Source organism: Microplitis demolitor, chromosome 4, assembly GCF_026212275.2.
Source record: "Microplitis demolitor isolate Queensland-Clemson2020A chromosome 4, iyMicDemo2.1a, whole genome shotgun sequence".
Taxonomy (NCBI): Eukaryota; Metazoa; Arthropoda; class Insecta; order Hymenoptera; family Braconidae; genus Microplitis; species Microplitis demolitor.
In genome coordinates this window covers 1,031,304-1,045,118 of record NC_068548.1, presented here as the reverse complement: position 1 = coordinate 1,045,118, position 13,815 = coordinate 1,031,304, and the positions used below count along the sequence as shown (strand labels likewise).

General features: G+C 30.8%; 1 protein-coding gene across 1 annotated transcript in view; it reads left to right on the top strand.

Annotated features, from left to right (window-relative positions):
* Nucleotides 1-9,700: 9,700 nt before the first annotated feature.
* The window catches only part of LOC103574611 (acetylcholinesterase), a 52,744-nt gene continuing 48,629 nt past the window's right edge, over nucleotides 9,701-13,815 (top strand). Inside the window, exon 1 of the mRNA XM_008554097.2 lies at nucleotides 9,701-10,738. Coding sequence (XP_008552319.1) covers nucleotides 9,856-10,738 — 883 coding nt within the window. The 5' untranslated portion in view covers nucleotides 9,701-9,855. The remainder of the gene's footprint in view (nucleotides 10,739-13,815) is intronic.

Genomic DNA, 13,815 nt, shown 5'->3' with positions numbered 1-13,815 from the left:
TGTTGGTTTAAGGGATCTAGGGAATGACATATTTTTTTTTTATGTACGAAATTAATTTTGTTCAACCCGAAAAAAAAAATATATGGTTAAAATATATAAAATCATGTGTTCGCAACAAAAAAATATATGATATATTATAAAAAATCATATAGAGATTTTCGCCGATTTAATATAAAATTATATACAGTAGTAAATATATGTAGTCCATATATGTAACTTATATGTTTTTTATATTAAGCCATATATACATTTACCTTATAATATATTGTATTGATATGTTTCCTTTTATATTCATATATATTATTTTCATATGGCAAGAACATGTTTTCACAAAATTTTTGCAGGCAGCAAAAATGGCAATTTGCTGCTTTTTTAGCAAAAATTAAAAAACGAACGGCGGTAATTTTTTTTCAAATTGAGCTCCATTTTTTTTTTGCTCTGGAAACAGCTTCTGGTATCCCAAAGCCTACTTTCTATACAAAAAATTTCATGGAAAAAATTATCGTGGTCAGTTATCATCGAAAGTATCCAAATTTTTGGTCAAATTTTCAAACTTAACAAAGAAAACTTTTTTTGTAATTTATTTTTTTTAATTTTTCCAACGGGGTGCCATTTCTAGAGCCTTCTTACAACTTTTCATGAAAAAATCTTTCATATAAAAAATTACGTTGTCTTAATAAAATCGTAAATTTTTTTAATTTTCGTTAAAATTTCAAATCAAACAAAGAAAACTTTTTCCTAAATTAATTTTCCGAAATAATTTTTACTAGGCTCCATTTCTAGAAGCATTAGACGTGTTTTAAACAAAAATTATCTATGAAAAAAAAAATTACTCGGCCTCTTTTCAATAAAAGCTGGGCGTGAAATTAATTAGCTCGACAATTCGTCAGGTTTAAATCTCAATCGCAATCTAAACAAAACAATAAAAACGTATAATAATTTTTCCGCAACAGCGTAACGAATTACATTAGCCTATTGTTATTTTCCGTCACGTTATCACTCTTATCAACAATTGGTATCGCCAGTATCAACATCAAGCTCTTCTCAAGCACGATGGCCTTCAGGATAGGGCTCGCGAGGCTGTCGAGTATAACTGACAACCAGCCTGTTGCGTGACCCAACCGATCAATATCTCTGCCGGGAGCACAATTTCTCTCCCTTACCTCCCATCTCGCTTTTCCTACCCTTTCTCTCGTTCTCCTGTTCGCTCCCGTCATATCTCGCTTGCACTCAAATTCCCACCCTGTACTCACACCCTCTTGTCTTGGAAACTTTTTATTTTCCATCCGTATCTCGCACAAGTTTGGCCAGGTTGAGCAGCTTCCAAGAATCTTGAAAAATTTTTTTTTCCCTCTAGCTCCGTCTTCAGATTACCTTCTAGGTCAAGTGATGCGTCTTCAACTCTTTCTTTCTTCTTTTCTCTTATTTTTTTTTTTTTTTTTTTTTTTTTTTTTTTTTTTATTAATCTACTATTTTTTTTTTACTTTGACGGTTGTAACTTTTTTCAGCGAAATTGTCTCAGTGGATTAAACTATATTGAGTTTAACATCAAAAGTAACTATTTAACAGTCGTGATTTTTACTCGCGATTTTTATTTCTGAAATAATATTTTATTTAACTTTTATTGAGTTATTATAAACTTTTATGGTTCATTTGCGTAAAAGAACTAACTTTAAATAAAGAAAAAAATTCTATAGCGTTTACTTTATTTTTTTTTATGAATTCAAAAAAACTTACATAAATGTAACAGTTTTATTTTTTCATTTTGCAAGCTTAGTTGAAATAATTTTCACTGAAAATTAAACATGAATATTCGGCAAGTATTAAGAATGTATAAAAATATATAGAGGTTCATTAATATAAAGTTACACATATGACAGTTTAAAAAATTCATAAGTTAGTTTATGAATTTTCCGAGCGAATTACAGGGGTAATATATATGTGATATTAAAAAAATTTTTTTTTTAATTTTTAGAAAAATTTTTTGGATCAAAAATTTATATAAATATGACAAAAATGTATATGTAAATATATACGTATATATTTACATATATATGAATAGAAAATCGAATGCCCTGTAAAATGAGTACCCACATGCCATATTTATTTATAAAAATTTAAAAGAGTTATATATATGTTAATAAATATGTATATATAAGTATTTATGATAGATGTTTAAAGTATAGCTTGTGGGTATTCATTCGAAAGCGCATTCAATTTTCAATCAAAATATACACTCATATATGTATTTTTATATATATACTGAAAAATATGAGGGCTTGTTGATTTTACATATGAAAAACTTAAATATTAATATTAAAGATCGCTTAAAAATGTCTAAAATTCTATACTCGAATCAATAAAATTAGTGGGTTTTTCAACCACCTTAATATATATTAGATAATATGTACCCGAAATAGTAAATCTAACTTGCAAGACGATATTTCAAACTATAAAGTCCATCAAAATACAATGATCCATGATTTCAAAGCAGTTAAACTCACTCTCGACACCTAAATCCTCTAGCAAGACTATATTTCCTATATTTGCTCTGTAACATTGATGTTGACAGCTCGATCATAACTTACCCGAACTTGAATCGAAATGTCACTTGCCATAATACAGTTTTCGAATATTTATTTTCATTCAAATTTATCCGAAAAATCATTCAAAAATCCCCCCTCCCCCACCCTATACTACAAAAATAATAATAATAATAATTATTATTTTTTACAATAAATAAATTAGCATAAAAAAAATGACCTGCAGGATTGGATGCTGCCAGCAGGTGGCAGGTTGCGTCGTTCTATCGATTTCTTACGAATCCAGGCTTTATGCTCTTGGCCTTACTGAAATATCTCGCGACTCAATAATTAATATTAAAATTATTAATGGCTTAGAATTGGACGTAGAATCGGTGGAAATTTTTTTTTTTTCAATTTGAATAATATTTAGGCATGAAACGGCCAAAAAGTTACTGTTACATTTATGTAAGTTTTTGAAAACGGAGTAGATAGGGAAGAAAGGCAGGCGGGAAATTTAAATAAGGGGGGGGGGGAGTAATGAAAATGTAAATAATTGTCCGAAAAAAGGTTTGCAATGTCGAATGACGTAAACAATGACCTGGTTGGTGACCTAGGTTATTTTGAGTTAGCCCCGTTTGCAATTACCGGGTCAGAGGAGTCTCGAGTTTGCTGGTTCTGGAGAAGCCACCAGGCTTTTCGCGGCCTTTTTTTACATTTTTCTTTCTACCTTTGTATCATTTTGATGTTTGTATAAGAGCTTTAATTTAAAAACATTGAGAGTTAACTCTCGGACGATAAGAGTATTGCATTGTTGAGCTCAGCGTAATAAGCTATCGCCATGTGGATGACTGACTATAATTACGCGGAATGCTTAAGGATTATTATTTTTTGTAAGAAGATTAATTATTGTGAGAGCATATTGATCTTCAATTCAGTAATCAGCTTTAATGGATATTTTTAATTACAATTTCTTTATTTGCTCAGTAGTTTTGGTAAGAGAATTGATTTTTTTTTTTTTTTTGTAGAGTATCTTAATCTAAATCTTAAAACCAAAATTTCCTCATTTTTCTTAAAATCAAATATAACTCATAAAATTCCATATTTACGTAAAAAACCAAAGAGACCTTTTTTGTAGACAATTAAATTTCCTACAAAAAAGGTCCTTACTAATTTCTTCCTAAACCCCATAGTTTTGAAATTATCAAAATTTTCAAAATATCAAAATTTCAAAAATATCAAAATTTTGAGCTTTTGATAAAACACATATATATGCATGTAGAAAATTGAAAACCCTTTTATATGAATACCAACATGCCATACTTTAAATATTTTCCATATATATATATATATATATATATTGATGTATATCTTTATATATATATTTTTAATTTGTGGATTTAGATATATCATGTGGGTACTCATATGAAAGGGCATCGAATATTGCATCTATTTTCCGAAAAATTTTTACTTACATATGTATATATATATTTAGATATATGACATAAATGTAACAGACGAATTTAAAAAATTGCGAGTAAATTAACAAAAAAAGAAGATAATTATTCAACCATCTTGTCAATATTTAAAACTCAATTTAAATAGTAAATTCACGAAATCCAAGCTTGAAATGTACCGTAACATTTCAATATATACCGCGTAGTTCCACCGATAGTTGCAGTAATGGTTGAGTTGTGCAGCTGGATTTGAATACCACTTGGATTTGAATTGATACGATTCCAGATGGTTGCTCGCGGTCTTGGTGGGGGTGAGAACGATCGGCATTTCCGATAAATTAATTTTTTTTTTCTTAAAGAAATATTTCTTTAAGTTTTTTTTTTTTAAATTATAAACTACTTTAGATATTAGTCTGACATAAATGTCACTGACACGTTTCGCGTAAAAAATGAGCAAAGAGAACTACGACAATTTAAAATTCTTTATAGATTTTTATGAAACTTAAAAGTTAGTTTTTTTTATATTTTAAATAAAATAGTTTTTAAAGTTCTTATAAAAAGAGTACAATCTTGTGATTTATGACTTGCACTCATCGATTTATTTTTTATATTTTTTTTTCTGGCTTATTTTTACTGACAGAGATGACTGAAAACTTTTTGATGATTAGTGGCTCTCGATAGAGACCGGGTTTAAGTTAATGTATGGGTAGTTAAGTATTACGATCTACATATTCAAACTAAAGCAAACTAATAATTTAAAATCACCGAGACGTTCAATGGAAAATTGTCATTGTGGGAAATTATTTAAGAGCTTGGAATCCAAAGAGAGTTGACGCTCGTGAGATAATTTATTGGTAGATAAAAAAGGGGTTGGGTGGGGGTTCGAATAAAAGTTTATTAATGAGGTGGAGATAAGATGGACATATTTTTATTTTTTATCATGGGAAACTGGAAAAGTTTACGTAGTGATGAGGAAATTTAAGAAAAATATGTTTATGGGAGGTTTTCTTGGAGGAAATTTTATGGGGAACAAAAAAGGTCCTGAGAAGTTTTGTTGTATCTATAATAGTTTAGCTGGAATTTACGTTCTAGTAGAAAAGTCCGTAAAGAAAGGAATTTTTTAGGAATATTAGAATTATGGGGTTAAAATACCGATTTTACGTAAAAGTCACTCAGGACCTTTTTTGTTCCTCATAAAATTTCCTACAAAATCATTTTAATACTTTTTACCTCTATCTCTTCTCCTTTCCTCAAAAATTCCCTTTTAAACCTCAAAGCGACTCCTATTCCCCCTAGTCCTTTCTCCTTCGCCCTTCTCTCCTCTCTATCTTCTTCCCTATCACACCTACATCAAAAACTCACATAACCTTTTTTGTTTCTCACAAAATTTCCTACAAAATCATTTCAATACTTTTTACCTCTATCTCTTCTCCTTTCCTTAAAAATTCCCTTTTAAACCTCAAAGCGACTCCTATTCCCCCTAGTCCTTTCTCCTTCGCCCTTCTCTCCTCTCTATCTTCCCATCAAAAACTCACATAACCTTTTTTGTTCCTCACAAAATTCCCCACAAAAATGCTCCCGTCAACTTTTCTCCCAAACCATCCCTTTACAAGTTATGCCTTCTAAAACCACTCCCTATCCCTTGCTGCGGTTTTTTCCAAAAAGAATTGATAAAAAAATTTCAATAATTAATTTTCTAAATTCTCTATTGATTTTAATTATTAATTGGAGTACTGCGGAAGTTGTAGTATTGAATAGACTCTCATTAAAGTAAATTAATTAAATTCCAATGTCACATTATCGAGATTGTTTAAGTACCGAATTAACATGAGACTTGATCATATATCCACACACATATGTATATCTATAGATATATGATATATAGAGGTTCATTATCGGTAATAGTGTAGTGTGAGTCATGCATAATATTATTTTGAGCAAGATAACGATTTTCTCGCTCTCATGAAAATAATAAATGTGTGTACGAATATCTCGACAATGATCGTGGACCAACAGGCTAACGATTGGTTGGGTAGCTTGAGGGCATAACGAGTCTCTTCCGCTGACAATTTAAATCGTTCATACTCGATTTGTATCATTATTATATTGAAGAGTGTTAGTGATAACTTAAAGTGAGAGAAAGACAGAGAAAGGGAAGGAGAGGGCGAGCGAGTTGAGGGAATGGAATAAAAATAAGTTGATATAGTAGATAGACAAATAAAGCAATATAACATATAAAGATATCGTGGGAGATGCACTGGAGGTCATCGATTTAATTCTATTGGTGACCTTTAACTTGGCCTGAAATATTATTTTAGTTATATTATTTTTTTTTTTACTATTCAGTGGCCGTGTAGTCTAGTAGCGTGCAAGCTTTGTCGGCGATGGAATTATATAATGCAATATTGGTTTACAGTACGGATTGTGTCAAATTGAATGGAAACATACTGCATTCAGGGCAGATTGTTTGTTTTATTTCCTGGGGCTAGTTTTTTTCCAGATAATGCTGGAATAATTTTTTTTCAATTGGGGCGGAAGTTTTAGTCATGTTTGATGTTACATTTTTTGTGAGATATTTTTTATTCTTTTGTAAAAAGTGTTGAGAGATTTTAGCACTAATTTTTGCTAGATTTCACATCCAACATATATGTGAGACAAATTTTTACACATATGGCAGAAAAATACTACATGCTACACAAAATGTCCCATGTATGCAAAATTTTGTGTTACATGCATGTAACATTTAGCGTTACATGCCTGTAACACTAAGTGTCATGTATATGTACATCAAGCGTTACATGTATGTAACACTAAGTGCCACGCGTATGTAACACTAAGCGGTACATGTATGTAACATTAAATGCCACGCATACGTAACACTCAGTGTCACGTGTATGTAACACTAAGTGCCATGTGTATGTAACACTAAGTGTCACGTGTATGTAACGCTAAGTGTCACATGTATGTAGCACAAAGTGTTTCGTTTATGTAACACTAAGTGGCACATGTATGTAACAATAAGTGGCACATGTATGTAACACTAAGTGCCACGCGTATGTAACACTAAGCGGTACATGTATGTAACATTAAATGCCACGCATATGTAACACTAAGTGTCACGTGTATGTAACGCTAAGTGTCACGTGTATGTAGCACAAAGTGTTTCGTTGATGTAACACTAAGTGGCACATGTATGTAACAATAAGTGGCACATGTATGTAACACTAAGTGACACATGCATGTAACACTAAGTGCTGCGTGTATGTAACGCCAAGTGTCACATGCGTGTAACATCAAATATCACGTGTATGTTACACTGTGTCACATGTATGTAACTAAATGTCATATAGATGCAGGACTCTGTCTTACATATATGTTATAATTAGAATTTCATGTATGTGACATTTTAGCCTTACGTGTCTGTGACATTCTAGTGTTACATGTATGCCCCATTTTAGTGTTACATATACGTCCCATTTTAGTGTTACATATACGTCACACTTTAGTGTTACATATATGTCACATTTTAGTGTTGTCTATATGTAACAATTAGAGTTACACATATGTAACATTTTAGTGTTACAGGCGTGCAGCATTTTTTAATGTTGCGCATTGTATTCCTTTAGTCTTACATCTATTTATAAATTTAGAGTTACGTGTATGTGTAAATTTAGTGTTACATGTGTGTAGCAATTTTTAAGATTGCATGTATGTCTCATTTATAGAGTTACATATGCACACAATTTTAGCGTTATATTTTTTTGAGTGGTTTTACATTTTTTCGAATTTTCAAATTTTTTAAGGTGATTTTTTGGGGGTGACGCCTGAATGTTACATATATGCTACGTTTATGTGAGATATTTTTCTAAAAAAGTTAAAAAATATCAAAATCACAAAATCTTTGCTTACAACAAAATAATGCATTTTATGTAACACTTACATCATCTAAACACAGTTACAAATCATAATTTCATTTAAATTAATACACTCACCGTAATTCTGCCTCATATCAGTTTCAAAGAACTAAAATATTATAATTCCCAAAATTACAATACTTAATTAACGTCATCAAAATTCCATTCATATACACAATTAATGCCATAATTAGCCTTAACTCAAAGCATAATTATTCAAAATTACATTACTCATTACCGCGCATTTAAAATCCAGAAAATAAATTTTTCTGCAAAAAAAAAATTTCTAGCCGAAAAAAAAATTTTCCCATAAATTTTGTGGCTATTATTAATAACTTTTTCCACTCTTAGACTTCGCGCCTAGAATTTGAACCTGAAATTTTTTAAATCTGACCCCTCGAACCCTAAAAATTCATCAGAACATAACTGTTACATTTATGTAAAAAAAAAAAATTATCAGCTGGAATGAAAGATAAAGGGGCAGGTAATTAAAGTAAATAATAATAATAAAGAAACGCGTTAGTATAGTCTTGAATTGTGTAAGAGTAACCCAGTGGCAGTTCTACTTCACATTGAAGGTAAAAGACGTTAACGTGCGCCGACGCTTCTTCCCTACCCTTAACAATTCACCGTCAAATCCAACCAACACTCGGTGACTCGCTCACTCACTCACTCACTCACTCACTTAGTCACTATCTCGTTCTCTCGGTTAGTTTGTACCCCCACAGGCACATAAAAGAACGTACTAACGCATACACCCACTCATGTACACAAACCAATCCACCTTGTAGCCTAGCTCTTGGTTCAGTTGACCCCGTGCATCGCGGCATGTCGGTCGTAGTATCAGTATCGCGTGTTCGCGATAAACAGCTCAAGTCTAACGATACATATTGTAATTATTTATAAGATATTAATCCAAATTTCATTTTTTATTTTATTTTTAACTGACATAGTGTTGCAACTTTCAAAAAAAAAAAATTCAATTGCCACTGAAAAAATTTTTTTTCCAGTGTCCGGCGTTCGAAAACAATCATTTTTAGTGACAGTATCACTACTATAGTAAAAAAAATATTTTTCAACTGACATAGTGTTGATACTTGAAAAAAAAAAAAATTTAGTGAATGCTATTATCCGTAAATAATTTTTTACAGTTTCACTATTTTAAAATATTTTGAAATTGGCATAGTGTTGTCACTTTAAAAATTTATTAGTGTCTTTAGTAATAATAACATTTTTTAAATGACATAGTCTTATAACTTGAAAAAAAAAAAAAAATATTTTTCAAGTAAGATAGTCTTGTAATTTAAAAAAAAATATTTTTAAATTGACATAGTAGTGTCATTTACCAAAAATTACTTTTAAATTGACATAGTAGTGTAACTTTCATTAAAAATCACTTTTCAATTGACATAGTAGTGTCATTTACCAAAAATTACTTTTAAATTGTCATAGTGTTAAAATTTAAAAATTACAATATTTTTAAACTGACATAGTAGTGTAACTACAAAAAAAAAATAATCGTAAAGTAACATAGTAGTGTTATTACAAAAAAAAATATTTTTAAATCGACATAGTAGTGTAACAAAAAAAAAAAAATCGTAAACAAACATAGTGCTGAATGAAAAAAAAGTGCAATGACTAGAAACTGAGGTTGAAAATAAAAAAAGATTTTAATCAACAAGCCGGTCCAGCAAACTTGTTGATCGTAATAAATATTTTCATCGTACTCGAATCATGACTACCACAAAGCCGTCAATACTACTGCTACTACAACTACTAGTAGGACTAATAGCCAACTGTTGTGCCCGCGACTCACGTACAGACCCGTTGGTGGTCGAAACAACCAGCGGGCTGATACGTGGCACGTCAAAGACAGTTCTGGACCATGAAGTCCACGTCTTTCTGGGCGTGCCCTTTGCCAAGCCACCGATCGGGCCACTTCGATTCCGGAAGCCTCTGCCAATGGAGCCATGGCATGGAGTTTTGAACACTACTACGTTGAGTAACAGTTGCTTTCAAGAACGCTACGAGTATTTCCCGGGATTTGAAGGGGAGGAAATGTGGAATCCTAACACCAATGTATCTGAGGACTGTCTATATTTGAATATTTGGGTGCCACAGAAGTACAGGCTGCGTCATAAAGAGACCCCGGGTGATGACAAACGAGGAATGCCAATGCTAGTTTGGATTTATGGGGGTGGATATATGACCGGAACCGCGACCTTGGATGTTTACGACGCGGATTTGATGGCAGTTACCAGCAACGCAATTATTGCGTCGATCCAGTACCGGGTTGGGGCTTTTGGTTTCTTGTATTTGAACAAGTACTTTGGTCAGAATGAGGAAGCTCCTGGGAATATGGGTCTCTGGGACCAGGCACTGGCTCTAAAGTGGCTAAAATCCAACGCTGCTGTATTCGGTGGAGATCCCGAGGCGATAACAATTTTTGGTGAAAGCGCGGGAGGTGGTTCCGTGTCGTTACATCTTATTTCCCCGGTAACTAGAGGACTCGTGAGACGCGGAGTGCTACAGAGCGGGACCTTAAATGCGCCATGGAGCTTCATGACCGCCGAAAAGGCGACGGATGTGGCCAGAGTACTGGTCGATGACTGTGGCTGCAACTCGACCATGCTTATGGACAATCCTGCCAGAGTTATGGCCTGTTTGAGGTCCGTTGATGCTAAGACTATCAGTGTCCAACAGTGGAATAGTTACTGGGGTATTTTAGGTTTTCCATCAGCGCCTACTATTGATGGTGTTTTTTTACCAAAACATCCCCTCGAATTGCTCAAAGAGGCTGATTTCGCAGAAACCGAAATCCTTATTGGAAATAATCAGAACGAAGGTAAATTTTTTATATCATTCTACATAATTATTCAGGAATTATTAAAACGGAAACATGAAATTTTTATTTTAAATCGGAAAACATTCTGAGACTTTAGTTAAAAATTTTAAAAAAATGACCGGGGATTCTGTTACATTAATATTGATTCTTAAAATTTTTTTACTGTCAGAAATTATTTTTCAAGAAAATTGAAAATAATTACAAAAAAATATTACATAAATGTTACAGATATTGCATTAATGTAACATTTTACAAAAAATATTACATGCCAATATTTGAAAGCCCGGAAAAAATTAGCTGAAAAGTCTCGAAATGTCACGTAAAGTGTTACATTTATGAAAAATTATGTTACACATATGTCACTCTATGTAACACAAATGTAACATATTTAAACAATATATAAGACGTTCACATATGCAAGTCTGTCAAAAATTAATCAAAAAGCCTCAAAATGTCGCTTAAAGTGTTACATATACGTACACTTCTGCTACATGTATGTAACATAAATGTAACATATTTTTTAAAAAATACACATTTATATTTTTGAGAACAATAATGTCTTTCTAAAGAAATTATCTAGACAAAGTGAGAGATGATACGCATATGTTACGTTCTGCTACGTATATGTCACGTTCTGTTACATATATGCCACTCTCTGTTACACATATGCTGTATTTTGTCACGCATATGTTACATGTTTCTACACATATGTTACAACCTGTTACGTATATGTTATCCGGCGTTACACATATGTTACTTTCTGCTGCACATATATTACACTCTGTTACATATATGTTACGTTCTGTTACACGCATGTTACATTCTGTTACGCGTGTGTCATATTCTGTTACATATATGAAACATTCTATTTTTAAATATTTGGACATAATGTAGAAACTCCGTAATAAATATGGGGTATATAACATTCTGTTACATATATGTAACATCATGTTACACCAATGTAACATTGATTCAAATTTAAAAAAAATATATTTTTCCATACAATCACATAATTTACTATAAAAAAATTTACTATCATAAAAAATATGATTAATGTGACATAAATGTACCACTCAATATATCACTGTCACCAAATTACTACATAATAAAGCTATTAAAATTATCTAGCGATGATAATTAATAAACTAAAAACTAGATCCATGACTAGGATAAATATAAATCGAAAAGCTATAGGTCACTTGTGTCCGAGTCCGTTTACTCACATACAACAGTGACACAGCTTAAATCCAGCTTAACTCCGTAATCCAATAACTAAGAAAAGCTTATTGTATAATACATATATATATATCATATTGTGACTTAGTTTATGTTGATTACGGGTTTATCTTTTCCCATTAGAAAGTTGTCTGAAAAAAAATTCATCCAAACTCAAGGTCACGATTATAACCTGGTTAAATGATCGAGGTTGAGTTTACTTGTTGATGAAATTCGATAACGAGGACGATATAACATTATAAGCGACATGAGATTGTAAGGGAGTGGCTTAGTTTTTTTTTATCTTTCATAAAAAGCTATCTACGTATTTTTTGTAAAGGCTCTTTTAATATATTTTCATATATATGTATAACTTGAGCATTGAGCTATCTTGACTTTTCATCGTAGTCAATGTAGAACAGCCAGATAACCCAATCTCATTTTCAATCCCTTGACGATCATAAGCACAACTTTTTTTTACTCATCGATCAATACAACCTATTTATGTATATTTATGTATATAGATATATATTTTTTTGGGGTTATTATATAACGTTAATCGATGCTTCAAGCACAGATTAATCGTAATTTTTGGACAGAATATTTTTAAAATGTCATTGTGGGCTGTAATCGATATGCAATAGCTTACAAGTGACATAGTGGCTTAATAATTGAAAGACAATATTTATAAAATGGCATGGTGACCCAATTGTAATTGGTTTATAAATAGATTTTGTTAATTACTGGTAATAATTAATTTTTTTTATTGAATAGACGGTAGAAATGTTATAAATTTAATTGGAATAATTATTTATAGAAAAGGTAGAATATTTATGAAAAGCGCGCGGATATTAATGAAGGATAGATTTTAAATGTCATAGAGTTGAAACTCTTGAAAATAATATTTTTAAAATGACATAGTGTTGCAATTAAAAAAAAATTTTTTAAAATGACATTGTCTTGCAATTAAAAAACAATGTTTTTTGATTGACATAGTAGTGAAACTGTTGAAAAAAAAATTTTTAAAATGACATAGTGTTGCAATAAAAAAAAAAATTTTTTTAAATGACATAGTGTTGCAATTATAAAAAAACATATTTTTAAAATGACATAGTGTTGTAATTAAAAAAAAATATTTTTAAAATGACATAGTGTTGTAATTAAAAAAAAAATATTTTTAAAATGACATAGTGTTGTAACTATAAAAAAATCGCAATAACATTTTTGTTTTGAGTAACACTACCAACAATACTCTACTTAAGTCAACCCTACAAACATAGCTCTAATGATAGTAATTTTGAATAGTGAATTATGGCCATCTTGAATGGTGAAGTTGTGTAGTAGGGTAACTACTGACAGAATTGTAAAAACTGTCAAAACATATAATTTCATGATAATGATACAACGTCAGAGTTGACTTACGCAGCATTGTATTTTTAATAGTGTTGTTGATAGCAGATGCAAATTTTCGAAAACAATATTTTTAAATTGAAATAGTGTTGCTACTATGAAAAAATTTTTTGAATGGCATAGTTTTACTACTTTAAAAAAATATTCTTTAAATGACATAGTGGAACAATCACTTTAATAAGGTACTTTTTAATTTGACATAATGCTGTTATTAAAAAAATTTTTTCTAAATTAACATAGTGTTATTACTTTGAAAAAATATTTTTAATGACTTAGTGCTACTACTATGAAGAAAATGTTTTTTAAATGATATAGTGATTTATCATTTATGAAAATATAAAATAATTATTTTAATAAGATACTTTTCAAATGACATAACATTGCTACTTAAAAAAAAAAAAAAAAAAAAAACATTTTCAAATTGACATAATGCTGTTATTAAAAAAAAAAAA